This window comes from Strix uralensis, chromosome 3, assembly GCF_047716275.1.
Source record: "Strix uralensis isolate ZFMK-TIS-50842 chromosome 3, bStrUra1, whole genome shotgun sequence".
Lineage (NCBI taxonomy): Eukaryota > Metazoa > Chordata > Aves > Strigiformes > Strigidae > Strix > Strix uralensis.
In genome coordinates, this window is record NC_133974.1 from 71,175,423 (window position 1) to 71,202,187 (window position 26,765).

Genomic DNA, 26,765 nt, shown 5'->3' on the forward strand with positions numbered 1-26,765 from the left:
AAAGGAAAAAAAAGTCCTTCATTAATTAATAACTGAATGAAAGGCAAGAAACAAACAGTAGGAATAAATAGTATGTGGAGAGGAGGTTTCCAGTGATGTCCCAGAAAGTTGCTGTTGCATTTTGTCATATGTAAGAGGGGCATGCATTGAAGTAATGTTTATAAAAACACACAGTCAGTCATTTAAAATAGTGAAAGCTAGGCCAGTTGTGACAAAGAGCTCATGGTATTGGGTGACTGGGGGCTCAAAGGATGGGTGGCATGCAAAGTTGATATATACAAAATAATGTGTGGAAAAAAAAATCCCAACCACATACATAAAACAGTGGATAGTAAATTAGTTGTTACTGATCAGGCAAAAGATCTAAAGAGTTTGTGGGTAAACCCCTGAAAACATCCATGCAGTGCTCAAGAGTGTTCAAAATGGCAATGAGCATGCTAGGGAAGAAACAACTGAGGAGTTATACAATAAAATCTGTAAAATCATGACTGACATGAGGAAGAGAATAAAAATAGTCATGATTATTCCTTACTGAATAGGTCATATTCATAACGTCTTGCTCTAATGTCATACTGAATGGCCATTACTCACTTTTTGTCCCCCTCAAATATAAGAAACAGTTATGCCCAAATAGAATATCTAGGGGAACTTTTAAAATCAACAAAACAAGAACATTTCAGCACAACTCAACCATGGGACTCCTTGCTAGAGGATGTTTTAAGTAACAGCCTCTATCAGTTTATAGATTGAGGAATTTGTCCAGTCACTCCATAACGAAAAATTCACCAAAGTCTTTTGAAAATTATGACTACCTCTACAACAATACAGAAAATGTGCCCAGTAACATTGTCAGGACACAGAGACCAACTGGGACAAAACAGCTTACATTTAAGCTAGTAAATTCTTTTAGCCTCCAAAATTTGATAGGCACACGCAGGTCAGCAGGGAGCCAGGCGGTAGCGTCAGGCTCTACTCTGCCTCCTGGTTTGGCAGTACAGCTGAGCTTGTTTCAGTGCCTGGGCATGTGCCCAGGCTGTTTAATCAGGAAAGAGCCTGGGAAGCGTCTGCCTGCCAGAAGCTGGAAAGTTTCCTTCTGCTCTCCCTGTCTTTCTGTTGCTGGAGACAGGCTCCCGCACTGGCCGGCTTCTGGAGCTGAGCCCCCACAGCAAGCTGTCAGCACAGGAGGGACATGTGCGGTTTGGATCAAAACTGAATTCTGCCCATATGCTTTTTAATTTTTTTTTTATAAATAATGGAACTATTTGGATTTCCCCTTTTCTAAAATAAAGTATACAACATATTCTTTAAAGCAGTCAGGTAATTAATCTAAGAACCTTCAAGCCAGTTGTGTGTCATTTTTTAAAGCTAAGCTATTAATATAGGACATAAAATGTTAATCAATGTGTATTTGAATACAGTATGTTGCAAATATAGAAGAAACACAAACATTTTTATTAAAGGTTTACAATGCAGATACAGAAGTTGTGTAATAATATGCTACTTACTGCAAAGCACTACCAGTGAACAAACAAGCCTTCTGGAAAAAGCCAAGACATTTTACTTATTTTTGCTAATGCTTTGCTAATAAAATTTGCTTCCTCATATCCTTAGACCATCAAGGCTACAACAGCATTACTACTGCTAAAAATATTTACAGTCAGGTTGCTCAATTAATTATTGGACTGTAAAAACCCAAAATATCTTTAAAAATATTAGGCTGTCTGTTGGCAAGTCATAGCGAGCATTCCATTCTAAGTACAGAAGAAATAATGGTTTCAATTTATTACGTAAATTCTGTGAAAGCTGATGAACATTTGACTAGTCATGAAACTATGATTTTAAGTTTAGTTGAACATATTTCTGATCTATCAGTTAAGACCCTTCAAATAGTTATCCAGTGTATTTCAGTTTTGTGAGGTGGTTGTCTGTGAGCATGGCAGGCTACTCAGAACTTGTCAGATAGTAATGAAGTGGTATGACGTTAGTCTGTTTGCATTTCTGGTGTATTCTATGTTCTTGTTATCTAAATAATACTGCTGTGTAGTGCAAAACAATATGTCAAATTCTTCTGAGTGCCTATCATGCTGTTTACAGATTAGATACAAAACCTCTTAGAATGGTGACAACTCTGGTTTAAACTTTAATCATCACGTCAGGGGGCTAATGCTAAACTAATACAAAATTAAGCTTTAAATCCCTATGACAGCATAGTGGAATTTTCAATAGAAAGGAGGAAAAAAATTAAGGCACTTCTACTATATCTAGTTTCATATTCTGCTTATATATAGGGCTACAGATTCAGCTGCAAGTGATGAAACTCAAATATTACTTTAATTTACAACTTGTAAGGATTTGGCCGTCAATTTTTATTACACAGTCCATTGCAGAAACAAACAATTTCACATTAAAAGCGTATTGTTACATAGATTTTAACAATGAAAATAAGAAATACATTTTGGCTGCAGAAATAAAAAAGACAAAAAAACCCTGCTCCATAGAGCTGTATTTTAGAATACACTTAAATTCATCAAAGAACATTTTCCCCTGGTTAACTACTGATGATTTATTTACAAAGCAAGTAACAAACAATGGCTAGAAAATACCATTGCACCACAAATTATCTACATGGATATTTCTATTTTTCATACTAGAAAACAGCTAAGGTGGCATTTACTTCAGTACAATGTTTCTGTCATAAATCTTAATGTGTTTCAGCTAATACAAAATGGAGATGCAGACTATTACATTAGTTAGAAAAGCAAAGATATTATGGGTTTGGTTAAGAAAAAATAGATGTCTAACAAAATGTAACTCTTTTTTTGTTATTATTAAGAAAGGTCTAATGCATTAACTGCTCCAAGCACCTCATACAGGGACTGTCGATGACTTACAAATTCAAAATGTTGCTGACAGGGCAGCTGAAATTTGAGAAACTACTTGAAAGAGAAGTCATCAGCCTGTGCTAGCTCTGACAGGCTTATAGCTAGATTTCTATCCACATACGAATTTATGTTAATAGCATCTATGCTGTTTTGGGGATCATTTGACAATCAGTACAACATGGAATACTTCCATTTATTCACCTCTTTTAGATGAAGTGGTGGGTCACTGTTTTGATTCTAAAGTCTATTTTTTATGTGAGAAACAGGAGCAGAAGGTGAAGCTTGGAGTTTTGTTTAAGCGAACCCTGAAAGAAATATTTTCCCTTTGAAATTGTGGAACATGCAATCCTTGTAAGAGAAGACCTCTTGAACTGCAAATGTGTTGTTCTAGATGACCTTGTGAGACTTCAGCACACAAATAACCTGCACAGAAAACACGTCTACAAATAAATTTTAAGAGTAAACCCAGCATCCAAGAGTATTACAACTTCATTTCCCATGATTTCCCATCATTAAAAGCTCACCTTCATTTTTCAAATGATAGTTGTCTAGCTTTTGAATTTTTGTTTCCAACCTGTTTAACACTGTAACTTGTCAAGATCATGTCAGATCGCTACAGGTACAGTAGCTTTGTTTTAGCCTAATGTATATATTCCTGGTAAACATGACTGTTTTGAACACTGGAGCTTGGCAAGCCCCTGTATCTCTTGGCTCTGCTTGCTGTTAAGTTTCATGCTTCTGTGTTATGCGCAATGTAGAAGTGCTGCAGAAGCAATTTTTGACAGAGTGGAAAAGCAGGCACTTTCCTCTGTGGTATTTTTTTGAGGGAAGGTGTATCCTACACACTCCCACAGCATACTGCCCAGACAGACTGTGGCACTGGCGTGCAATTGCTTTGAGAGCTATGCAGCAGGAGACACTGTCACGGCAGTGGAGTAGTTTCAGCTTCTTGAAGTTCCAACTGAAAGAAATTGCAAATACAATGAACAATTACTTGATTTCTTACCACCCACAAGTTTGTGTGTGTGTTGGTATGTGTGTTTTGTTTTTTTTTTTTTTAAAGGAATTTACTTCTCATTTGCAGCTACTGTCCTGCTGTATAAAGCTAAACAGGTAGCCCAGAGAGTAAGGCAAGACTGTCTTTGCCATGAAGCAGTGAAGGCAGAGGAAATGATCACAGAAAAGTTTCACGTCTGACCTTCAAAGACAAACATTAGTAGATCTGAAATTTGAATTAGAATATATTTCATACCAAGTCAGTTGTTCTCTTTCTAGAGGGGAACTCTCTACAAATTTCATGAGTATGGAAGGATTTTTCTCTCTTCCTGTATTCTTTTTGTAGCAATTGCAGGTGAGTTAGTATTTTAGATGATACATTCTGTGCTCACATCAGTACATTGGCTAACTTGGATTTGCAGTTGAAGTCTAGTTTAAATTCTGAGTGAGATGGCCTTACATCAGCAAACAAACCCAAGAACCTCTCAGCCCTGTATGTCCACAGTATCCGTGTTAAGTCCTATTTGCACACAGGCACAACAGCACTACACATTTTCATCAAGAAAATCTGCTTGTGGCACCGCACGTCCTGAAAGTCTGCAACCCTTTTTACTGTCCAGCAAATGTTGTCCTGCAGCTCTAGAACCTGTTGAGAACAGGGTGGGAGACACTGCAAATAAAGGGTTTACGGTATGGAAAGTAGAGTCACAGTTGAAGCCTGATTGAGACAAGAGAGGGAACATGCTCCTGTAAACGTAATGGGACATGGGCAAGGATTTTGGGGCAGGGAGAAGGAAAGTGCGTTTTCTAACTGGATTGCTTTCCAAGCATGTATGGCCGAGTGGAGGCTCTTAGGACTTCTGATTTGGAGATAAATTTTTTCAAGGGCACAACATAACTCAAATGCTTGTTCAATTTAACGTGCTATATTTAGGGATTTTCTTTATTCTGTATTGGGAATATTTCTCCTCAGTTCCTTTTGGCTAGAAACTGACCTGATCCTAAATGTGAGTGTGTCTGTCATTTGGAGAAGTCTAGATCCAGAAATGAATTTCACTTCTCTTTATGGATTAAATAGAAGCATTTCTTTTGTATTTGTTTACCAATGAACTTTTTCTAATTTATTAAGGAAAAAATTGAAATGTTTTGTTCCCCTTTTATTCTAATTCACAGTTTAAGGATGACACAAACACAGGCAACCTTAGAAGCCATTTAACTAGTTCCAGTCCTCATAGTATAGCTTATTCTTGTTTCCGTTCATGAAATAGTCTGATAAACACATTCTGTTTTCTCTGCTACATAGAAGATTCACAAAAGGCCCATGTCAGTGCAAATGAGCTATAAAAGAAAGACCAGTTTTAAGGATCTACTGAATTTAGAGAAGCTTTTTATAGATATCATCTTTCCAGAAATGGGCTTTATAAGTAAACAATACTTTGTAATTATTATTGAAATACAGTGTTATTTACAAAGGAGATATGTCCATTTTCTAAAATTACACAGAAAAGCCATTCTCTATTAATACAGGTAGATGTAGATGTGAATCTTCCAAGGTCTGGAGTTACAGAATCTACCCAGATTTTGTCATGTTTCTGCACAGGACTCACCAGCATTCTTCATATTTGTTTGCAATCTGTAATATAGCTCTGAGAAAATTAAAATGCAAGAAAGTACTTTCTTCGTTTATTTAATCTAAGTGAACCTAGCTTTCAATTTTCCCTTGTTTCAACTTAAAATAGTTTTTCTTTAATTCAATATCCTTTTTATTTCTACATGTGGCTGTCAATCCAAGCAATAAGGGCAAAGCTTTCAGGGCTGAGCACAAATACCAGAGCTTCTGGTTACTGGACATATCTGAGGCCTCACTTTCAGCATATGAGGATTTGCAGCTTCCATTACAGCATTAGACATTAGCGGTTAAGGAGAAAGCATCAGAAGCTAAAAATACAAACAATAGTTGCACAGGATGACTAAATAGTCCTGAAAATGTGCCTATACATAATTTGCTTAGTTGCTTGGATACATTCAGGTGAGGCTGCTATAAAACTTAAATGGGTCACAAATGAACCAATTCACTGAAACAAATTAAATTTATCAGATTTCTATAATGATTAATAATCCATTTTCCTAAGTATTTAGGATTTTTTTATTATTAATGGATAGATATTAACAAAAATAAAAGGTATTTGGAAAGCACAGTTTTCAGGAAAAAAGAATTATCAATGACTTTTAAATTTTAAAAAATATCCAAACCTTTTTTAATCTCAGAGATAAATTAATGTAGAGAGTCTCTGTGCATCTGAAGTACAAGCTATTTCAAAATACTTGTCCACGTCTTTGTTATAAATCAGGTTAACGTAAACGACATCAAAAAGCCTCAGCCATTTGCAAAAGCTAGTATTTGGTCCTTTATTACCATTCCCTACCAATATTGGGTCATACAGACAAAGTTCAAAGTAAGCAATTTTGCTTTGCAAGCAATTTTTCCAGGATTCTATCACTCCTACTCTCACTTTAACTCTTCATGGAAATGCACTTATAAGATTGCATATGCTTCCCTGAAAATTAAACTGAGTCAAGCCTTTAAGCTCACTTCAGAACAAATGTAAACTATGCTTCTTAACACAGGAGTTAGTTGGTTGTAGCACAGGATGCATCCCTCACAGACATGAAACATCTCAGTCTGACAACTCTTCCAGTTTTTGTGTGCCTGATTAGCCACTGCCTTTTCTCCCTCATGTTGCTCCACTGAGCAAGTACAATTTCTATAAATGCTCACAACATCAGTGTTAGGTATCAGATGCTACTCTGTACCTTTGAAAGAAGCTGCATTTCTGCAGTTTTGAACTTGTGCTGCTCTTCCACTTTTTGTAAATGCTGATAATAATCAAACTCTTAATCTAGATCTCTGTGGTAATGCCAAAGTCATAGAGTAAGCAAAAGCCCAGTATCTTAACTTAGAATAATATGAATATTTATGATGTTTCCTGTTATTGCTCTTGCACTGATAGAAAACAGTTGTTCCACCAGTGAATGCTTATTTTTAAGTGCTTTAAGCATGTGAGGCCTTAAACTGTTGAGCGATTGAGTGCTTGCAGTTCTCATTAATTTTAGCAGGAGTAAAGAATTCTCACTTGGCAAGAAAGCAACTTGTAGAACATCTGTTTCTTCAAAAATGACATGAAGTGTGCCGAGTACTATACAGACTTGCAATTAGAATTTATACCAAATGCTCTCCAAGGCCTTGTCTATACAAAAGCGAGCTTGTCAGTATACCTAGATCAATACAGATGTACTAGCTAGACTTTTTTGTACAGAAAGCACTTACCTGTGAAAAGAATGCCTTGTCAATAGAATTTACAAAAGCTCACTGTTTGAGCAAACAGTGGTTTGTTTGTTGTTTTTTTCTTAATTTTTTTCTTTCTTTTTTCTTTTCTGAGAGCAAAAGCTGCATTCACCCTAGGGCTGTTTCTGTTTAAAAAATAGTAATAGGAATAAAATTGGATGCGCCACTTGTAAGTACTGTCCCAGAGAACCTTTTTAGTGTAGATTTAGTGTAGAACCTTGTCATTCTGATAGTTGCAGACAACAAAAATGTTGTCTCTTACAGAAATGTTTTCTGGAGAAAAAAAAATAATGAAGTTTAATATTCAGGTTTGAACATGGCTTGGCATGAATGTATTCTATAGATGTTGTGGGAGTGAGAAAGACTGCTCGACCTGTACTCCAGGGAACGCAGCAGTGAGAAGGCTCAGGTCAGCATCCAGTGAGCACATCTGGCAGAAATGAACCAGTGGCAGCAGCTGCCAAAGCAAGGACTGCAGGGATGGTGGTGAGGGAAGTGAAATTGGGCCCATTTATGGCCACTGCAAATTCTTTCAAATACCAAACCGTGCAGAGAGACCCATCCATCCATCCATCCATCCATCCATCCATCCATCCATGAGGACATGAGCTTCCAAGTGTTGTCTTCTTCTCCCCAGACCTGGGGAAAACTGATGGCTAGTTGCTAGGAAGAGCTACCGAAGCAGTTAAAGCTGGGTAGTCAAACAATTTCTTACAGTTCTGCACACACCTTTTTTGTTCCATGCCTATTGGCTCACTCTTTCAGTTTCCTTCCTTGCTGCCTCACTCCGACCTCATTCCTGATGTTCCCCTTTCTCCTCTGCACTCTTCCTCTCACCTCCCTCTCCCTTCAGCATCTTCCCCTTCACTCCTCTTGACATGTGCTTTATCTCATTTAACTAATTTCATCACTATTCCCTGAATGGAAAAAAACCCCAACCAACAAAGAACCCAACTATGAGACTAGCTTTCTCCTTATTGCCACTATAAAGCTCACTTCACTTGCTTGGTACATCCCTGCCTCAGCTGGCTCTCTCCCTTGTTGGTGTAGGTTGAAAGATCTTTGTGGGAAGGATCACATTCTATTCTGTGTTTGCTCAGTGCCCAGGGAAATACACTGTATTTCACTCAACCTCTGGGCAGTACTACATTAATCTTTGCTAAGGGTAGAAGTTTAGAAGGCTACAGTTCTCCTAAAAATAATACAAAGATACATAACTAAATGTAGAAAATGTGTGCATACACACTGCTTTGTAAAAAGTTGAAATTGTAGTAAATATAGATACAATCCTGTTGTCAGACACATGCACAAAATTGACTCCACTGAGGGTTACAAATGCATTACTAACAGCTGAATCTAATAGTTTTTTGCTACACCTAGTAAATACTACATGTATATACATACATACATATATGTATGTGTCTATGCCAAGTTTGGCAGTTCTGCTCCACCACGAAAGTGTGTGTATGACTGAGCAGGTGCAAACTGATTTCACAGGCCACAGTTTGGCATGTATGAATCAGATACTGGTGAACACCACGGCTAACTGCAGATGCTTAATAAAGCATCTACTCCCTCCTCTTTTCTGATGGGATTACTATTTTGTCTGTTTGGAGATGGTAATGTTCTGATTTGGGCTTCCTGGCAGCAGCCAAGTGGCAGGTATGCAACTGCTTTCACAAGAAGCCATTGACTTTTGCACCTTGAGGAGGCAGCCAGCTTGTGGCTCAAGTGGCAGCAGTGAGAAACTGGTGCAGAAGCAACCTAAGTATATTGCTGAAAGGTGACATGACAAGGAATGAACTAGGCTTGTGCCTTTAGTTCTTCTTTTTAATGAATTACAGAGATGACTCAAACTTTTTCTAGTGCTTGTTACTTGCACTTGAGTTACTTTCATGAATGTTAAGATTTGCTTTCCTGTTTTGCTTTATGTTCACTGAGGGTTGGGGATTGGAAATTCTCAGGATTAATCACAGGAACATGGATGTTGATCACATAACAGAAGAGCTTTGCAAAAGCTAAGCAAAAATAGCCTGAAAAAAAAAATCTCTCCTGGTATCTGCTGTGCCATAAAATCCAAACTTCTCAAAGGCTTTTTCTACATGAAAAAGGTATATTCTCAGTATACCTTAAATGGCAAAATGGCAGAATACTCCTTAACGTATGTGTATATATTTATACATATATCTAGCTATCTCTATCTATCTATCTATCTATCTATCTATCTATCTATCTATCTATCTATCTATATCTCAAAACCCACATTCGCCAACACAGATAATTACCTGATACAAGAAATGCATGGAGAAAAGCCTTTGTCTACTTCTTGCATGTCTTCCAGGACAAACAAGGCCAGGTAGGCCTTCTTCGTACATGAATCAAAAGTGTATGAGCAGTTTCTTCTCTTTTTAATTCACTGTTGCAATGGGAGAGGAAGAGAGATCTATATTCTGTCCCACTCCCGTCTCCGACAGCAGACAAGGAGTATGGCTAGAGGAATCTGATTAATCTCCAACCAGTTATAAAGCAGTCACCTATTGTAAACATTCTGCAAATGAAACACTGTTTTGTGTGCATTGCATATGCATGCACGCTGGACTCAGTCATGCAAGGTACCTTTGAAAGCCCTCAGCTTCTGAGCATCAACTAGAAGAGAGAACAACTAGAACCATGCAGGACTGGGGTCTCTGTGTATGCATACAACAGTTTCAAATATAACCCTGAAGGTGTTTAGACCTTCAAATACCTACAAATCAATATAAACTGTTACTTCAGAATACATGTCATCTCCAAGCAGGAGGCCTGGATCCAGAGATGACATCTCCACTGCTAGTCATACCTGATGGTTAGTCCTGTCCACAGTGTTGGCAGTGGAAGCATGGTCACGAGTGTTTTGTCGGACTCGGGTGGAGTTTTGCTGCTCAATGGTTGAGGAAGTGGGGATGCAGAACTCTCTGAAACACCTTTTGAAATTCTCATCTAGAAATGCGTAAAGGACTGGATTAAGGCAGCTATTTGTGTACCCTAGAGCAATACAGAAGTGCCAGGAGACAGTCTGGAAAGTAGTTTCTGGGATGTTGACCAGGGCTTTAATGATAACATAAATATGGATGGGAGTCCAGCAGACAATAAACACCGCCACCACTACAAGAACCATCCTCGTGATTCTCCTCAGGTTCCTGTCCTTCTCTTTGGAGCCAGATAACATGCGAACACTCTTCAGGCGTAAAATCATCAGCCCATAGCACACAGTAATGATCAGGACTGGCATGATGAAGGCAAAGATGAACACACAGATTTTCAGGAGGTTCTCCCAGTACCACGCAGGGTGTGAGAACGTAAGTGTGCAGTCAATAGAGCCTGGAGAAAAAGGAGAACAGCAGAGAAGAAAAGTGGGTCAGTTTTTCATTTGCTTTTCTTTAAACCTTTTTTGTTAAATATCATAGGCAAATATATGAAGGTTTACTAAGTAAACAGGTAAAATGAAGCAATCTGTGACCTATCATTGGCACAGACATTGGCAGGACACAGTGCTACAAACATCTATGAAGTGTATATTGGAAAAACAAAACCTAAGTAACATGTTCTCTTTTGCATTTTATTGCTTGGAATTGCACGTATGTTGGACAAGAGTTGAATTGTCATAAATGCTTAAACTCTGACTCATTTTCACCTTCAGTATAAAACCTGGTGAAAAGAAAGGTGGTTTAACCACCGTATCTGCTGAGAGTTTGGGCATTTCAGGGCAATGGGGAAGAGAATGACATGACACTTGGTAACTGTGCACAATGGAGGGTTGGGATTTATGTCGAGATGCCATCACTTCATGGAAGGGCTTTGAGCACCAGTGATCCAGAACATGTTCTCTGCTCTATACCATGTCCTGCCAGACTAGGTGCAACATACCTATGACCACCAACTTCAGTGGGAATATCCTGGGTAAATCACAGGCTTCTGTGCTGTAGGACAGTGCATAACCACCCCACACAGAAGGCAGGCAGGCAGGCACAGATGCTTTCCCAAAGACTCCAGTAACTGTGTGGGGCAGTGAGACTCGCACAGACCCACAGGAGCCAGAGCTGCCTGTTGTAAAAGACAGATCATGTGCAGTGCTGTGTCCGGTCAGCTACAGCCAGATGCAAAATTATTGAAGGGGTCTATTTGCACTAACACCTACTTTACACAGGTTGGAGGTCAGAAGTTAATTAAATGACTCTACAGTAAAACAATGCAGAAAGTTTAAACATTGAAATACTCAATTTAGGAATGAAAACCTGACTTACCATGCCTGTATTTAGTAGTTGCCATGAACATAACTGGAAGGCCAATGGCAGAAGAAAGAATCCAGTTGCAGACATTGACAATTTTGGCATTTCTGGGGGTACGGAAATCAAGGGCCTTAACTGGGTGGCAAACAGCTACGTAGCGATCCACACTCATGGTGCAGAGTGTAAAGATACTGGTGAACATATTGTAGTAGTCTATGGATATAACAATCTTACAAAGGATGGTACCAAATGGCCATGTTCCCATCAAGTAATTCACACTCTGGAATGGCAGAGTACTTGTTGCTAGCGCATCTGCCAATGCAAGATTGAAAATATAGATATTGGTGGCAGTCTTCATTTTCGTGTACCTAGAAAAAAAATCAGCAAAGCATGTGAATGACCACAACTGATGATGTTAAAAAAAATTGAGTCCAGTGCACCATCTGTAAGAAACTTCTGTGAAATGATGTGCTAGATACTGTCAAAGATCATCTTTTCTGCTTTTAATCAAATGAATTTGCTATGGTTTATCTACAACAGTGTTTGCAGTTCAGTGAGGCATTAGCTAAAGGGTGTAAGAAAGAAAAGATTAATGTAACTTGTGCAGAGAGAAAGGATACATGTAGAAAAAAACCAATATTATAGATGCTAAAGAACTGAGAAGCTGGAAAAAAAAGGTACATATCAGACACTGTGCTAAATGGATAGATTTTCTGTATCTGCTGGTGTCATGTTGAGTATCAGAATCACGGTCTGTAAAAATAGAGAACTCATTTGTGGGTTGTGGAGTGATAATGTCATAATTCCTTAGGGAATAAGTACATAAAAGATTAGTATAATTATCAAATTCACTGTGTCTAAAAATTCAGGCTTTTAGACTTTCTCATTTATGTATAAAATTCTAAAATAATTTGTAATGATGGTTACCACATTGCTTTACTAATCTCACTGTCCAGTGTAAGTCGGACAGATGTTCTTTCAATCAAATGAGAAGATGGATGTTATTAACCATTTGCATTGAATGTATCAATAGAACCACCACCCTGGCTGGATCCTGCAGCTCTGTTGCTTGAGGTAGGAATGCTGGCTCTGCTCCACAGTACCTATTTCAGCAGAAGGGTCTTCAACCTCCATTGCACCCCCTTCTTCCTAAGTCTGTGCTGCTAACAACCCAAAAACCACTTCCTGAATTTTGAATACGCCACACTTCAATCACAGTTGAGCAGGGGGAGATTTTTATGTTTTAATTTATATTTGCATTGCTAAAGGTAGAGTCCAAATTCCTCCTTAGTGTCATCAAACTTTTGAAGAGCCCTTCACTGTTTCAAGTCCCTTGTGTCAGCTGAGCAGCACTTGAGATCCACTTTTTATGAGGATGCTATACTTTTAGAGTGGTACAATGAATGTTTCACTCTAAGTAATGTTCCTGGCCATGATGTCCTGCTATCCTGATTGCTGCTGAGGTTGTTGGGCACTGTGGCTGCCTGTTTTTTGGGGGGGTCTGATGGCTTGCTCTTTTGATAAAACTTCCTTCTGTTTCTGCAAAGTAACAAGTACAGTGTTTGATCAAACATTTACAATTTATAGAGTAATTTGCAAAAGAAATAGACCATTTGAAAAGATCTCTCAGGCAACCTGCCAGGGAAGACAAAGTATAAAAACCAGTATTTCATGGTCTTCCATGCCTCTCTCTGCTGGGAATGATTTAGAAAAAATGTACAGGATTTCCCTGTACATCCCACAGTGTGGGAGAGGTGCACAATAAGCTGCAGCTCTAAAAACAGTTTGGAGGGAGGAGAAAATATTTTCTGGGCAATTTGCTGGAGAATCTTGCAGAGGACAATGAAAAATAGCAACAATTTTACATTTTTTTTGTTTTATATTTTTATATTGACTTTACCATTACCCAGAATGAAAATGTTGTACCAAGCCCTCTTTTTGCCATGTCCTGTGTTGTTTATCAGAAATTAATGTCTTCTCCACAGGTCTGACAACAGACCCAGGACTAGCTAAGGTTGTGTTCAGAGAGCTAACCCGGAGGTTTCATTGCATTCTGTGTAGACATATCCAGCTTGCTCCAGTCTTATCCACTCAGGCAGCAACAGCAGCGGAGGAGCAGTGGCTCTCGATCCCGTGTAGACAAGGCAAGGCGATGAGGATCCTGCGCCCTCACCCAGGCTGCTGATCCCTACTCAGCCCTGAGGGAATTGCCCTATCTTTATGGCTGGACAAGAAAGCACACGTAGGTACACTGCTCAGTGCTGCTGCCATCACACATGATTCCAGCATAGTTCTGTCTGGAGAGCACGCCATCAGATGATAATGGGTTTTTTATCGGTAATGAAAGCCATTCTTGTGATTTAAAGGAAATGTTTGATGCAGAATAAAAAAAAATACATCAACTAATATATAAGTGACTTAGATTTGCATGCCAGAGGATGGGCAGGGAAAAGCTCTGAATAAATGGAATCAAGTTTGTTCACTGGGACTGGCATGGGCCTTATGGCACTTAAATGCTACACATTTTCCAGTTTTGCTATCTTGCTTTCATTGTCAGTTTAAGCTTAAAAGTTCTTGGACTTAATTAATTTAATGGGCTCTATAGGCTATTAATGAAGGATTTTGCTTGGTGTACTCTATAATCTTTACATTTCTATCAAGCTGTTCTTACAAAGAAAGGAAGCAGAGCTTTTGTGGTGAAAGTATTTACCTCCGCAATTACCTAATCAGCAAAAGCCTATTGAAATTCACAATATTCTTTTCAGTGAATTCTATGGGATTTGGGTGTTTCTCTGTATTGAGTACTTCAAGATTTTATAAAAGACTTACTTCTGCAAGGTACATTTTGTTAAACATGTATTTTTCCAAATAAGTAGATTATCCATGTCCCCAGGATTATTTTTTTGGTAAGAACAAATAAATACTGAAGCAATTGATTAAAAGTAATTTTAACAGCATGAAAAACAACAGTCCCACAAAATGGAGTTTTTCAAAGCCTTGATCTTAGCTGTTATTATACCCTTTGCTAAGTCTCAGTCTACCTATTTGAACAAGCAGCACAAACATTTCCATCATACAGACACAGATGTGCATGTGATGAGATTTCTATACTTCAGAGGGACTAGATTTTATATGTAATTAAAGTCACAGGATATCTGTATGACTTATAATACCAAAAGTACTGTGTCTATAAATGCAGTCTTTTAACAGATACTGTTTTCACACTTTCATTTAAGGCCACTAGAGAATCTAAAAATGAAGAGATGTGTAAAGGAAGAGTCTTAAATGCAAACCCATGAAAATCTGAATGCTGGTATTTAGATTACATTGAAATTTCAGCATCTAAAACACCAAGTATATTACATTTTGCATGACAACTAGCAAGGTAGGAAGTGAAGACAGAAGTTGGCTTTGGGTAACTTTACTTTTATTTTTAAAACTACAATGAAAGACTAATAGAGCAACATGATGATTCCATTTTTTGGTGAATATTTAGCTTGACACTGCTCTTGATACATATCCAAATTAATGATGCTCATTATAATACTGACACCCACTAGTATGCTCTTTCTATCTCCTCAGTGCAGGTTTTGTATCATAAAATGTCTATGTTTATGAAGTGTTTTTTTGTTGGTAGTAGTAGATGATAGATGAGATTTGCAACAGTAAGAATATACTTTATGCCTGTCTGATTCTGTAGGGAAACCTCAGCCCTGCTTTTATCTTCAATCCAGCAAAACTTTAAAATACACTTGAAGTTTGAAGACCTGAGCTGTAGAGGTCCACTCAACTGGGATTTGCTTGGAATACAAAAAAGCAACATAGAAAAGCATGAGAATCCTACTCAGATAGTCACTAAGCTCCTAGCATTCAAGGACAAACAGAAAGCCATGAAATGACCTCTTCAGCTGGCAGCCCATGGGCCACCTGTAGTTTGCAAACCAATTAGAAGTTCACCAGACTCCACTGCACAAAGTGTAACAGCATCTTGAGCAGGAGCCACGAGCACCTTCCTTTCCAGCTTGCACTCATGTCTCTCTCTTTCTGCAAGACATGTGCCACAGCTCTGTTTCTGGCCTGCCCACTCCAATGGTTTAGTCTCTACCTTATCACCTCCAAAAATTTTTGAAGAGTCTTTTCTTTTAAGCCTCCGTGGCTCAAAAGTAAAGAACAAATAATATGAAGACCATATATTTTCTTAAAAAAATAATTAAATTTTTAGTTTGCATCACACTTTACCCAAGCCTAACAGACACAGCTGGTATACTGCCACCTGAGTCTTGACCCCACCACTTCTTGGACAAACCATTTACATCCATGTGGATTGTTGAAATATACCCTCCTCCAGATCCTTCAGCCCTTCTGTACCAGATCAGTTTTATAGCATCCCTCTACCACTAGGCTGGTGCAAAGAAGCCAGAGAGGGGGTCCACATTTAGCCCAATGAATATAGTAATACATGCCATTACAAATTAATTTGAAAACTGCTCCTATCTGAATAACAGAGAAAAGCAGAAACAGCCTTTTGCACTTAGGAAATGGGCTGACGATGATAGATTGGTAATAACTACTTTCAGCAACACAAAGGCATGCAAGCTTTTGTCCACAGAATGGTAATCTGGAGACAGACTGCCTCAACTGATTTAAGTTCAATGCAAAATATATGAAAAACTGGCTTAATTACAGGAGATTCATTGCAGAGAGCAGTTGTTCATGAAAATGGTTTGGCTGCTGAAAGAAACAACAGCCAGCAATTAGGTCTTGCATACAGACAACCTGACATAACTCTTGTGGATGCTGGAGGAGATTAGGTTAGTGTTTCAAATTCATGTTCTTCTTGCATAAATGACTTGTTAAACAACTGAAGACTCATTATGTGCATACATTAGATTAGTTGAGGTCTCCTTGGGTGGGAAGATTAAAACATGTGAAGTATGCCTAGTTGAATCAATTTAAATCAGCTTTTATTTCCGTGGTTGTTCTGGTACATCTTGTATATGCAACTCAAAAACAGTAGGAAAGAGGGATTTTTTTGTATGCTTTCCTGAGATAGCAGGTACTTTCAGTTTTCACTGAGCCCTTATGGCTTTGACAAAGGCCATGTCATATTCAGGATGCTCTGGAAAAACCCTCAAAAATTTCCCCTGTCTGCCAATCCAACTACTATGTTTGACACTGAAATGAAATCTCTCAGCTAAGCCATATTCTGGAAAGTACCTTTGAGCTAAAGGGTCTCAAATGATGGACTTAACTGATGACCATCCTATCGTTTTGTCCTTTTTCTTTCTTTGCATGGTAGTGGATCTCTATAGAGTGAAAGACCTGTACTGTATCTCAGCCACAGTTGTGACATGTGCTGTGGCAGACTGTTACCCATTAAAGTTTTGAAGTCATATATATTCTGGATGAGCCTAACCTACCTGTTTGGGAGCATATGATTTACTCAGCTTGAAGATTTAGTCTTTGATTTTTCTGTTCATGAGTACTTTAGAATGCTTATGGCTTAAGCCATTAAATTCAAGTTCTGGGTACAAGCACCATAAATTTGTGTACAACCCTTACATGTTAGGTGGTCAGGCCACCCAGATTGGAGGTGTCATACTGTGGTTAACAATCTACTTGTCCTTTTGATGTATGTTCCTGTGAAGAGATCATATACAAGGAAGTAATTAAAAAATAATAAGCCCTCAGGGAAAACAAACAAGAAATCGAAAAAAAAAACCAACCCTCCAGCAGGTACAACATCATAGAAGAAAATGTTCACACTTGGTTACAATGAAATTGTGCAACTTGTACCACATTCACTTACTTCCTGCACTGATCATGAGTTTGGAAAAAAGCTGAACTGGGGAAGGGAGGAAGATTTCACTGCCTTTAAGAAAGACAGAGGCAGTGGTTGATTCTTCCTGTTAAAGCCTTGCATCATGACTCCCAACAGGGTGCTACCCAGTCACTGCTCTGACCGATGACAGTGACTTAATTAGAGAGATGAAAAAACATACGAATATCACGCATCACTTCAGGTGTCAAAGCATGACACAGTAAAGGAGTGTCCTGGATCTAAAATCACAAGGTGTAGTTATTTGACACAGTTGGTCGGCAACACTGCAAGGCCTTCATGTACATTATTCTGGAGCAGCCTTCCTCTCCCTTCCTCACACATTGTCAAGGGGATGTCCATTTTCTGAAGGAGTTTGAATGTATGTGCTGAATGTGGATCTGAACATAGGGCCAGTAACTTCTGGACTGTAGTTCCTTCAGCTGCTACCTCTTTTCTCCTTAATACTTTGTTTTCTCCCTGCCAAGTTCATTTTTCACTTTATTCTCCATTGCACAAATGAAATTAAGCCAGAATTTCACCAAAGTTTACTTCCCTCAAGTTATCTTGCTAGCAACTTTGACTTCCCAGCTTGTCCTTTCCTTGCACTGGTGCAGTGTCAAGGCATGTGCAGATCCACTAGTATTTGCTTACAGGACCCAGGCAGGAGAGGTAAGCAGAGCTTACCATTTCCCGTGGAGGAGCACCAGCTCAGGGCTGTTTCTCCTGTACTCAGAACCAACTAGTGACTTCTCTGAGACCCCAGCTTTGGGAGAAGGAGAGCTAAACAAAAGCCTTTCAGGCAGAGTCTACTTTCTTCAGACTCTGGCGCTGGTCTTTTGGGGAATGATGTGGCATCATGAGAGTTAGGAGGGCATCTGACTCATCCTGTTTCCAATTAATTACAATACTGTGTTGGGTTTTAGGCCAACTTGTTGCTTTCTTTATGGCTCTTTCTGCTTTTTTGCTACTGAAAGGCATCATATAGAGGTCCTCCTTCTGCTATTTAGTTTGAATCAGTGAGTATAGTCCTTCCCCAGAGAAAACAAAACAAGCTTCTTTCTTTGGGAAAAACAGCTATTTTGGGGAGGAAGGTTGGTCCTTTCCCTTGATGCCTGACTGAGAGGATCAACGAGCAAGGAGATTACTTTGGACAGAACACACGAACTCCAGAGTAGTCATAACAGGTAACTATTTATTATTTCTCTCTTATTATTTTCATGCATTCTTTAATTACATGTATATGCAAAATATCCTGGCAGAAATCTGTACAAAATAAGGCTGATGTGATGCATTCTTTCTTTTTTCCAAAAAGGGGAGGGGAAACAGCCAAGAACAGGTTTTTATAGATAAATTCCTATCAACTTGCCACGCAAACATTTAAGATTTTGCAATGTCTTATAAGTCCTATTACCCTCATTTATTTTTATTTTTCCAGACATCATAAAAAAGCTACTTAATGATAAAAAACAAATGACATTAATACGTATCCTCTAATGCCCAAACAGTCATCTGCTGGTATACTTCCTTCCCTTCCAGCCTAGTTAAATCGGGGAAAAATTATCTGCCAATGATTTCAGGACTTAATCTGGTCTGTTTGTTAAATCACCTTTAGCTGAGTCTCTGTTTGCCTGGTGCCGAGGCACATATGGGTCTCCAGTAAAGGTTGCTGCTTTCGTAGTTACTGTGTAACACAGCTCTCTGATATAAATCAGTGGTGCTAAAAAGGCTAACTCCAATGTATTGCTGTTACTCAGCAGTGGGTGCTTACTGCCGAAGTTTTTCCTTTGCTAGGAAGATGAAGAAAGGAAAGCTGTCGGTGTCTTCAACTTGACTTTCTTCCCTCTGCCTTCAGGGAAGTGTGATTGAGAGCAAACCCACCGACTGCATCTAGAACCGAAGATACATTTTTCTAGAGGGGGCAAGTTAACAGGTATTTTCTCTGGTTTCCAGGTGCTTTTCCCTCCTCCTGATTTGTAGACTGATCACCTCTGGTGAGGACTGAATATCAAACACCCCTGCTCAGCAGGGAAGCTGGCAGGGAAGCCTTTTGAAGACAGTTTTACAGCTAGTAGATGTGAGATCCTCAAAGGTGTGATGGGAAACAGCACTGGTAAATCCACCCTGGTCAAAGGGTATCAGGGAGGTAGCATGGGGCTCGAGGCAAGGCCTCAGCCTGTACAGATCAAAGTAATGCTAAGTATACAAGGTATGGTCTCTTGCATTACAAGAGACTGGGTTCTAGAGAAGCTGTCGAGTGTGATCTGTAAAGGAGCGACAGACGTGAGACAAAAGGGACTGGAGAGGGAATAAATGCAGAGGAACACTTGCCTGTGATGGGGGAAAAGGGGGAAGCAGGCAATGGTGGAGGCAGGCGTGACAGAAAGGAACACAATTATGTGTTTTGACAAGACTGGATCATGGATTTAGTCTCCATGTAACAAGGACGAGATTGTGTCTGAAACTGGGGCTCTGAGAGAGGTACTGACACCATCCCCTTATAAGAAGGATTTGGGTAACTGGCTTCTTGGATGATTTTCCTTTAGAGGCAGCACATTGCAGGGCTGGAGGTTAGCACTGTGCAAGGGGAAAACAGGAAAGATACCCTAACTGCTGCTGCCTGTTCCCTCTTAAGAAAAAGACCTCTCTCAGCTGGGATCGCTCCATACAACACAATGAGGAGATGCTCCATTTTACACAAACATTTTTCTTTTGAAGTTTTATTCTTGATCTGAGATACAAGATCTTATAGCTGATAATTGAACACTTCTCAGTAAGAAAGTGGAAAAAACATGCTATTTCATGTCCTTCACAGTTATTTGATTAGCTATGGTCTCTCATCCCTACCCTTTTTTCGTCATGTAAATTCAAAGGAAATATAAATAAAATTCAGAAGTGTTTAACACTAAATAGGTGAATGAGAATGTTTCTTAACACAGCTGGTCTACGCTGTGGAATTCCTTGCTAGTGAACAGCATTAAAAGCTAACTCCAAAGAGAGCAGGGGCTTTGAAAGATAATGATAGCATCCCCACTTACAATACCATAAACCCAAACTTCATGGTATAAACCAAAGAAGGCACAGATGCTTATAAAAAGAACTTTCTTTGAGATCAGCTTAACCACAGCAATTCAGAAAACAGTTGCTTTCAAGTTTTTTAAAAATATAGTTATAATGAGTAGATTTGTATTTTGAAGATAATCAACACGGACTGGAAACTTCTTTTTACTTGAAATCATAATGAAAATAAATAATTTTTTGAAATGTCCACTAATCAGGATCTCTACAACATCCATCTTAGAACACCTAAACTTAAAAATAACCAACTTAGAATCTTTAAAAATGTGTCAGAATTCTGAAACCTTACTTTAGCAAATATTTGTTTCAAAGCAGCTTTGTTTAGAAGTGGTAATATCTGTGACCTTTTACTTCCAACCTTATTTTTGATTCTGATTTTTTTGGGACTGCTGCATATTAGAAATGTCCACAAAAAGCTACTGAATAAATGCTGATGCAAACTGCAGCTCAGAAAGTCCCTCTTCAGTCTAACAGACTGTTAGAAGGATTCTCACACAGTGATGCCCCTAGTTCTTCCACTTTTTGACAACACCAGCTGCTGGCTATGGTTGGAAAAGAGGTTAGTAAGCTAGACTATAATTCTGAGATATTTGGGCTTACATCACATTATGTTTGAGATTTTTTGTAAATAAGTCACCTTTTGATCTAGAAAAATTATAAAAGCTTATCAACCGTGTTCAGCAAAAGCTATGCCTGATGATTTGAAAAAATACTGTAAATTAGAACAAAATAAAGCAGTACTTCAGCATTATGTAAGCTCATTAGCTCATTTGTCATTAGCTTGCCAATAATTATATAATATAAATAATTGTGTTTACAATATTTTCTAATTTTCCTGAAGCCATGAAAAGTTGGTATAATTTGACTTATTTTTATAAGGAAAAAAAAATCAGGAAGTGTTTAACATTATTTTTCTGAGAGCCATTACAAAATGATAATCCAGAAAAAATACAGTGGGATAAAAGCAGGTTTTTCAAGAGAAACTGAGTGAGAGGGGATGTTTTCTGAGGGGGGGGTCTGCCCTCCTGGGGCAGGCATGCTGTCCTGCAGGTGAGACCTCACTGGGACTGGGGTCAGGCACAGGGTCTGGAGTTGAGTCGGGGGCTGCAGAGCTCTCACTCATCCCACAGTCTCCTCTGCTCCCTCAGGGAGACTGGGGTTATCCCCAGGTTGCAGACTAAGGTATTTTCAGCCAAAGTTTGACCATGTTGGTATCGATATTAAAAAAAACAGAGAATATAAATGTATACATTCTGTTTTATCTGTCTGCCTCCCTAGATCTTGAGGGAGGGAGGGGAGCTGCTTGCTAGTCAAACATTTACCCATTGGCAGAGGTTGGTAAACTATCATAAACGGTGTGCAAACAGGGACACCTGCCTTTCTGTAATGTAGGATGCTGAGGGTCGCCCCCTCACTATGCTGCTCTTTTAATTCAGCTTCTGTGCTGTTCCTGCCCAACCTAACACCCTCAGTTCTGTCCCTAGATCTTCTCTGACTTGTGCTGGTGAGCAGTATCAATTCATGATTGACATGACTGGTTAAGGCTGCTGTGGCTTTAGTTAACAGCTCTTAGCAATGGGTTGGAACCTTTTCAGACAGTGGAACAGGCAGGACACGTTCACACACACAATGCTATCCAAATGCTGGGAAGTTCATGCAGCTGCAGACAGGAAAGAAAAGAACGAATTTTATGCATTTCTTGGTTTCTAAGTTCCCTGATCTATGCTTCTACAAGAGCTGCTGTAGGCCTTCTTTCACACTGCATGCATAACTCCATGTCACCTTCCAAAGAAGAACTAATTTTCCTAAAAAACTTGCCTTGCTTCAGCTACTTTCAAGCTTGTGATCATTTTCAGGTTATTTCTCTAAATAGACTCTCTCCACTTCGTATGTTATGACCTCTTTCCAAACCCCTCACTTTTCCCTTTCTGTGCACATGTGTGACAATATTTATTCCTCTGGTGAAATCAATTCTTTCTACAATTGAAATTTCACCTGAAATTCTGTTCTACTTAGTAAAACAGTTTTCCTTAAGTGTGAGTCAAGCTGAAGTAACCAGAACTTTCAGTACTTTCAGTCTTTCCAGATTAGATGATGTTTCAGTCACAGCTCCTTTTTTCAAAACACTATTACAAGGCTGTTTTGAGAACTGTAGAAAGAAATTTCTTGTTTCAGAGAGGACTTCTTTCCCTTTTTTATATGTTATTTTTTTTAAAGCAGAGTCATCATTTACTCTAATGAAATGACATTTCTTCCTGTGAAGGCTCACGGAGAATCTGAGGCACCTTTGTTTATGATATGTGACAAAATTAATAGCAAAGCAATTAAGGAATCACTCTTGACTTGAGTGACTTCAGCGGCTGTTGGTGGAATTACAGACACTTGGCATGATGGAGGAGTGGGGCCTCCAAGAGCCATTCCTCTCTTTCAGACCAGCGATGCTAAAGATTTTAATCTATGATCTATTACAGCTTTCTAGCATATTGCCTTAATCACAGGGCATATTCTTCCCACTCTAATGTGTGACTAATATCCCACTGACTTGACAAGAAAGCTGGAAAAGCCTATAGATTACTGTGCAAATTAATTCAATACCACATGGTACTAATTGCACGCTGTCTTGTACTCTGCAGTGGCTAGAAGTAGTGTTGACACAGCCATAACAACACTGTGTTCATATTAGTAATTTATGCTTATACAAGGCACATGAGGAAAACAGGTAATAAAAATTATCTACAGATTTTTCAGATTACAGGAAATTCATGTCTGGGAGTAAAACCTATTACTGCTGTCACTCAGAAGGCATTTTTTTGTACTTGACAAAAGGAAATAGCTCAGTGTTAGTAACATGGGGTTCGGCCTCACACACTACAGATGTAACACGTAAATGTTAATTCAAGGATGAAAGTATTCAGCTGAACAGGAACCATTTGGGAGAATGCGGAGGGTTGTTGAGAATGCATTAACTATAAAGTAACATGTATATAAACTGGAAATTCATGGATGTGCTTTGCTTGAAGAGCCTGATTTTTGTATCGATAATGACAACACATTTCTAACTCCCTGTTGGACATCCGCTTTCTGACCCATTTGCCCCACCTGAGATAACAGGGTGGCATCGTGGGCTGATAGGGACAGTTTCACATCAGGCAAGCACTTGCACATCTCTGGCTCCAAACCCATGAATCTGCATGCAGAAAGCTGTAAGAATAATAATGTTTATAAGAATAATATCATAATTATTAAAAAAATATTTCTAAAGAAGTCAAGCATGAGATATTAGCATGCAGCACACTGAATATGAAGTCACTGTTGCTTTCACTTGGGCTGGACTCCGAAAGGTGAGTAGGGAGAGAGTTTCAAATATCTAAGCACCTACCTCCCAACTCCTAGTATTTTGGAGGCACTAGGTACCAATATCACTTTAAAATTTTATTTCTAGTAGTCTCAATTCTTCTCAAAATTAATACGAACTTCAATGTTTTGTTCTTCCTGAGCAGGTGTGATGTGAAAGGTAGATAAAGAAGGGGAGCTTTATATGATGCCAAATTTAATCCAGTGAAGGGTTTGCCTCCCACCTATAGCTGGATCCAAGGATACACGAATGTGAGCACATACACTCACCATGTCGTATTATATGATTGAGAATACTGTCACGTTAGTATGCTTGCAACAGGAAATAAAAAGTTCCCTATTGCTGTCCAGATACACTAAACCTGTAGAGAAGCACAGAAAGGAAATGCATTTTTGTGTTGCTTAAACCACAGATCCTATTCAACTATTAACATGTAAACTTTTTTTCATCCCAAATTGGTAAACAGCTGCATGATATTAATTGGGAAGGAACTCTGTGGTACCAAAAGCTGTTCTTGCACGAGAGACCTGGGTTCGGTCCTGTCTTTGCCACAGAATTCCTAGATGGTTTTGGAGATGCCATTTAATTTGTGTTTTTCTCTGTAAAGCGAAAATATATTTTTGCTTTCTTCTATGGCTTCTGGCTTTTGCTTTAAAGCTGTACTCTCAGGGAAAGATGCTCTCTTTAGCTAGAAATCTAAATGCAAGTGCCTCATTCAATTTGGCTTTGTGGTGCAAGTGTAATTCAATTAATTAATGTAAGAAATATTATGGGCTATGCTCGCTATAAGTATACATAATTCCAGGGACAACCTGTGGCATATTTCTCTGCTGACAGCAACCATGGCTCTGTTACGCTGTGCATCTGCTTTTTCTCCCAGAGGAATGCATTCAACGCTGCTCAGCCGGTCGCAGCCCTGCCCTGGTCCGGAGCCCTCCCGCGGCTGCACCTTCAGGCAGACAGCCCGAGCCCCGGACTGACCACAACCACGGGGCAGAGGAGAATCTCCCCAGCTCCGCGCACTTCAAACGCAGCCTCTGAAATATAACTAAAAGCACTCGGTTTCTGAACTGCTGTGGCTTGAACCACTGATGCGTATTACTTGTGTTCCCACCAGCTCTGTGAGCTGCCCAGGCTTTGCAGTGCCACCCCCGAGCACGTCGCAGGAACCGGCCTCGGCCGCGCCGCAGCAGCCTCCCCCTGACCTCCCCCCCCTCACCCCGGGCTTCCACAGCGGGCGCTGCCGGCCCTGCGCCGGCCCCCGAGCCATCCGCCTGCCCCGGGCCTGCCAGCGCTGCCGGGCGCCCACCCCTGCTCCCGCCCGCCACCCGCGCCGGCTCCGTGGGATTCCCGGTGTTCGGGGGAAAAGGGACGCCTTCCAGACCGGGGAAACCGGCGGGGAGGGAGCGCGCCCCAGGGGCACCCCCCGCAGCAGCGCCCGCTGGGTTTGGAAACGACAAGCAGCCACCGAGGAAGAGGAGCCCGGTCCGCCCCGTCCCGCCGCCCCGGCCCCGCCGCGCCCGGGAGGTGGCAGTGTTCCTCCACCGACCGGGCGGGCAGAGGAGCCCGGTTCCTCTCGCTCTCACCCGCGCTCCGCCGGTTTACGGCCATGGGGTTTTCTCGTGCGTGGAGGACACACTCGTGCGCGGCCCGTAAAAGCCCCGGTGACCTCGCGGGCGAGGAAGCTGCGACGTGCTGCAGGACAGCCGGGACGGGATTGCGGACCGCGGCCGCGATCCTGGAGTGTTTATACACGTGTAGACGCATGTGTATATATATACATATATAAATGTATATGAATATAAACGTATGGATCAAGTCTTGAGGCAGAGGATCTATAAACCCGCGCAGACAGCAGCTTTAGCCGCGATGCCATTTACATCTTGCTTGTGCGTTTGGGAGAGGTGGGGAGAAAGTGGCGTGGCTGTGTGCCGGGTGTCCCTGTGCGACCGCACACGCTCACTGGCAGTGGCTAAAGCCCCTTTACACCCTCCCTCCTCGGCGGACAGGTGCGGGATTCAGGCCTCGCCGACCACTGCTGCTCGCAGAGGTGCGGCAGCACGGAGCGTCCGTGGAGCATCCCCGGACCCGCAGCGGTTTCGGACCAGCCCCGGCCAGTCCTCATGGCCCCACCGCAAGTTTGTCTCCCCCGACCACCCGCGTTCCGGCGCTTTCTCAAAAGCCGCCTTCCCTTCCCCTCCCTTCCCTTTTGTCCCCCGGGGGTTGGAGCTCCTCCGCGCCCCCCAGTGCGGCCCTTTGCGCGCTGTCCGCCGGGGCAGGACCGCAGCGTTGCCGTCCCGACGCCGTCCCGCAGCCCCGCAGCCCGGCTCCCCGCGGCGGGGCGTCCGCCCCGACGGCAGCGGCCGCGGGCCGCGGGGCAGGGCAGGGCGGGGCGGGGCGGCACTCACCTCACGATGACATACATGACCAAGAAGTTGCCGAAGAGCCCCACGACGCAGACCACGGAGTAGAGGGCCATGATGGCGATGGCCGTCACCACGGAGGGGCCGCCGCCCGCGGGCGCGCAGGGCCCGCCGCCGCCCGCACTGCCGTTGGCGCCGCCGCAGGGCTCGGAGCGGTTCCAGCCCGCCGCCGCCGAGGCGTTGCCCCAGGCGCCCGGCGGCGCGGCCGCGCAGGGCGGCGCGGGGGGGCGGCAGGCGGAGGCATTGGCGGCGAAGGGCACCTCCAGGGCGCCGGCGAGGAGCGGCGCGGAGCCGTTGCCCAGCAGGTAGGCGACGGCCATGGCGCGCAGCGGGGTCAGCGCGGCCGGCGGCTCGCCGCGCCCGGGGGATGCCCGGCGCGGTGCTGGCGCGGTGCGCGGTGCTGGGGAGGCGGCGGCGGCGCCCGCCCGCCCCGACGGCGCGCCCGGCCGCTGGCTGCGGACACATGTGTGCAGCGGGCGGGGCGGGCAGGGGAGGAGGGGCCAGCGGCGGCGGCGGAGGGAGGCGGGGGGAGGCGGGGCTTTCCGCCTCTGCTCCCCCCGGGCCGGCGGGGCGCGGGCACCCCCGGCGCGGCCGCCTCC

At 41.5% G+C, this 26,765-nt stretch overlaps 1 protein-coding gene across 1 annotated transcript; it reads right to left on the reverse strand.

The window, feature by feature from the left end:
* Positions 1–1,429: 1,429 nt before the first annotated feature.
* OPRM1 (opioid receptor mu 1) lies at positions 1,430–26,486 on the reverse strand. Its single transcript, XM_074862806.1, has 4 exons — positions 26,152–26,486; positions 11,508–11,860; positions 10,064–10,584; positions 1,430–3,843 (listed from the first exon to the last, which is right to left on the reverse strand). The coding sequence occupies exons 1-4, from the start codon at positions 26,484–26,486 to the stop codon at positions 3,805–3,807; spliced, it is 1,248 nt and encodes a 415-aa protein (XP_074718907.1). The 3' UTR covers positions 1,430–3,804.
* Positions 26,487–26,765: the final 279 nt, after the last annotated feature.